The sequence below is a fragment of the Lolium perenne genome, chromosome 5 (assembly GCF_019359855.2).
Source record: "Lolium perenne isolate Kyuss_39 chromosome 5, Kyuss_2.0, whole genome shotgun sequence".
Lineage (NCBI taxonomy): Eukaryota > Viridiplantae > Streptophyta > Magnoliopsida > Poales > Poaceae > Lolium > Lolium perenne.
This window is the reverse complement of record NC_067248.2, coordinates 126,046,640-126,047,986: the sequence shown is the minus strand read 5'-3', so window position 1 is coordinate 126,047,986 and position 1,347 is coordinate 126,046,640. Positions and strand designations below refer to the sequence as shown.

The following is a 1,347-nucleotide window of genomic DNA, read 5'->3' as shown; positions in this document are numbered from 1 at the left end:
CATGAAGAATTTGAATTAACACTAAACTTTCACCAGTAGAAAACGGACCTTCCATCTAGATCTTTTATCCCAGCCCAGTCTGAAGCCGGGACAAATGGTTAGGCCACGTCGCCCCGAAATCAGCGAGAGGGTATGCGGCCTTTTGTCCCGGTTCTTTAAGGCCTTTTGTCCCGGTTGGAGCCTCAAACCGGGACAAAAGGGTATGAGGCCTTTTGCGGCCTACAAGCAGCCCTTTTATCCCAGCTGGAGACACGAACCGGGACATAAAGTCCAATGGTTCGTTCCCGCGCGGAACTCGATCGTCGTTGCCATTATTGGCGCAAAAATCGATCGACGCGCACATGAATTCGGGTCACCGGAGCCGGCCGGTGGCCGGCCTGTTCATCTTCGCCTTCCTCACCTTCATATATGATTCACATCACCTCACCATTGCCACACATCTCTTCTCAAATCTCTCATCTCTCTCCCACAGAGGCTCTCTCCCCATCGAAGTTCCGGCCTCAATGGAGCACCTCGCGCGCGCCAAGGCTCCTCGATCTTGGATATACCATCTCATGGCCGAAGGGATGTCTTTCAAGGTCACGGTCGCTCTCCGTGCATCAAGAGTGGAGAAGTGGATCCGCGACGTCAAGAGGGAATTTCTCGATGCCGCACCAACCAAGTGTGTCGGCTTGGACTACGAGTTCACCGACCCTCGCGAGGGTGATCAGCACGCCGCCGTCCTTCAACTCTCGGTGGCGACCGAGACTTTGGTATTCCAGATTTGTTGGGCCGATGAATTGCCACAAGTTCTCAAGGAGTTCTTGCCTGACGGGAACATCAGATTCTACGACGCGGCTATCGGCAAAGATATGCAAATACTGAGTCCCTACGGTATTATTATTACTTATGTGTTCGACCTCCAGAAGATACTCCGGAACCCCACCAACAAGCCCACTCCGAGTCTATATGATCTGGCAAACTCTACCATTGGGACAAACCTTGAGAAGAAGAAGAGGAAGAAGTACAAGAAGAAGGACGCCGCAGAAGAAAAAGAAGATGAGCAGATTTTTGGATGGGCCAATGTTCCATTGAGCTACGCTAGCCTGGGTTTCGAGATGTCTAGGAGGCACTGAATTCTAGTTGGGTGCAATGGCCATGTTGATCGTCTCAATACTTAGCGATGATGGGTAGATGGTGGTGTGTGGTACGGTGCGTGTCTTCTATATTTGTATGAACTATGAATCATTTCAATATATCGAATCTTTTTATTGTTATTCAAATTTCTCATATTTTTCTAATTGCGTTTTACAGATTCCTCACATATTAATTATATTGTATCCAAATTCCTCACATTATTTGGCCATA

General features: G+C 48.7%; 1 protein-coding gene across 1 annotated transcript; it reads left to right on the top strand.

Annotated features, from left to right (window-relative positions):
- Positions 1 to 503: 503 nt before the first annotated feature.
- On the top strand, positions 504 to 1,115 carry LOC127303560 (uncharacterized). Its single transcript, XM_051334279.2, has one exon. It carries the CDS (start codon positions 504 to 506, stop codon positions 1,113 to 1,115), a length of 612 nt encoding a protein of 203 aa, XP_051190239.2.
- The last annotated feature ends 232 nt before the right edge of the window (positions 1,116 to 1,347 follow it).

What these genes read in the sequence shown, in the direction of transcription:
- LOC127303560 (XM_051334279.2), top strand. Translation starts at nt 504, where the DNA reads ATGGAGCACCTCGCGCGCGCCAAGGCTCCTCGATCTTGGATATACCAT.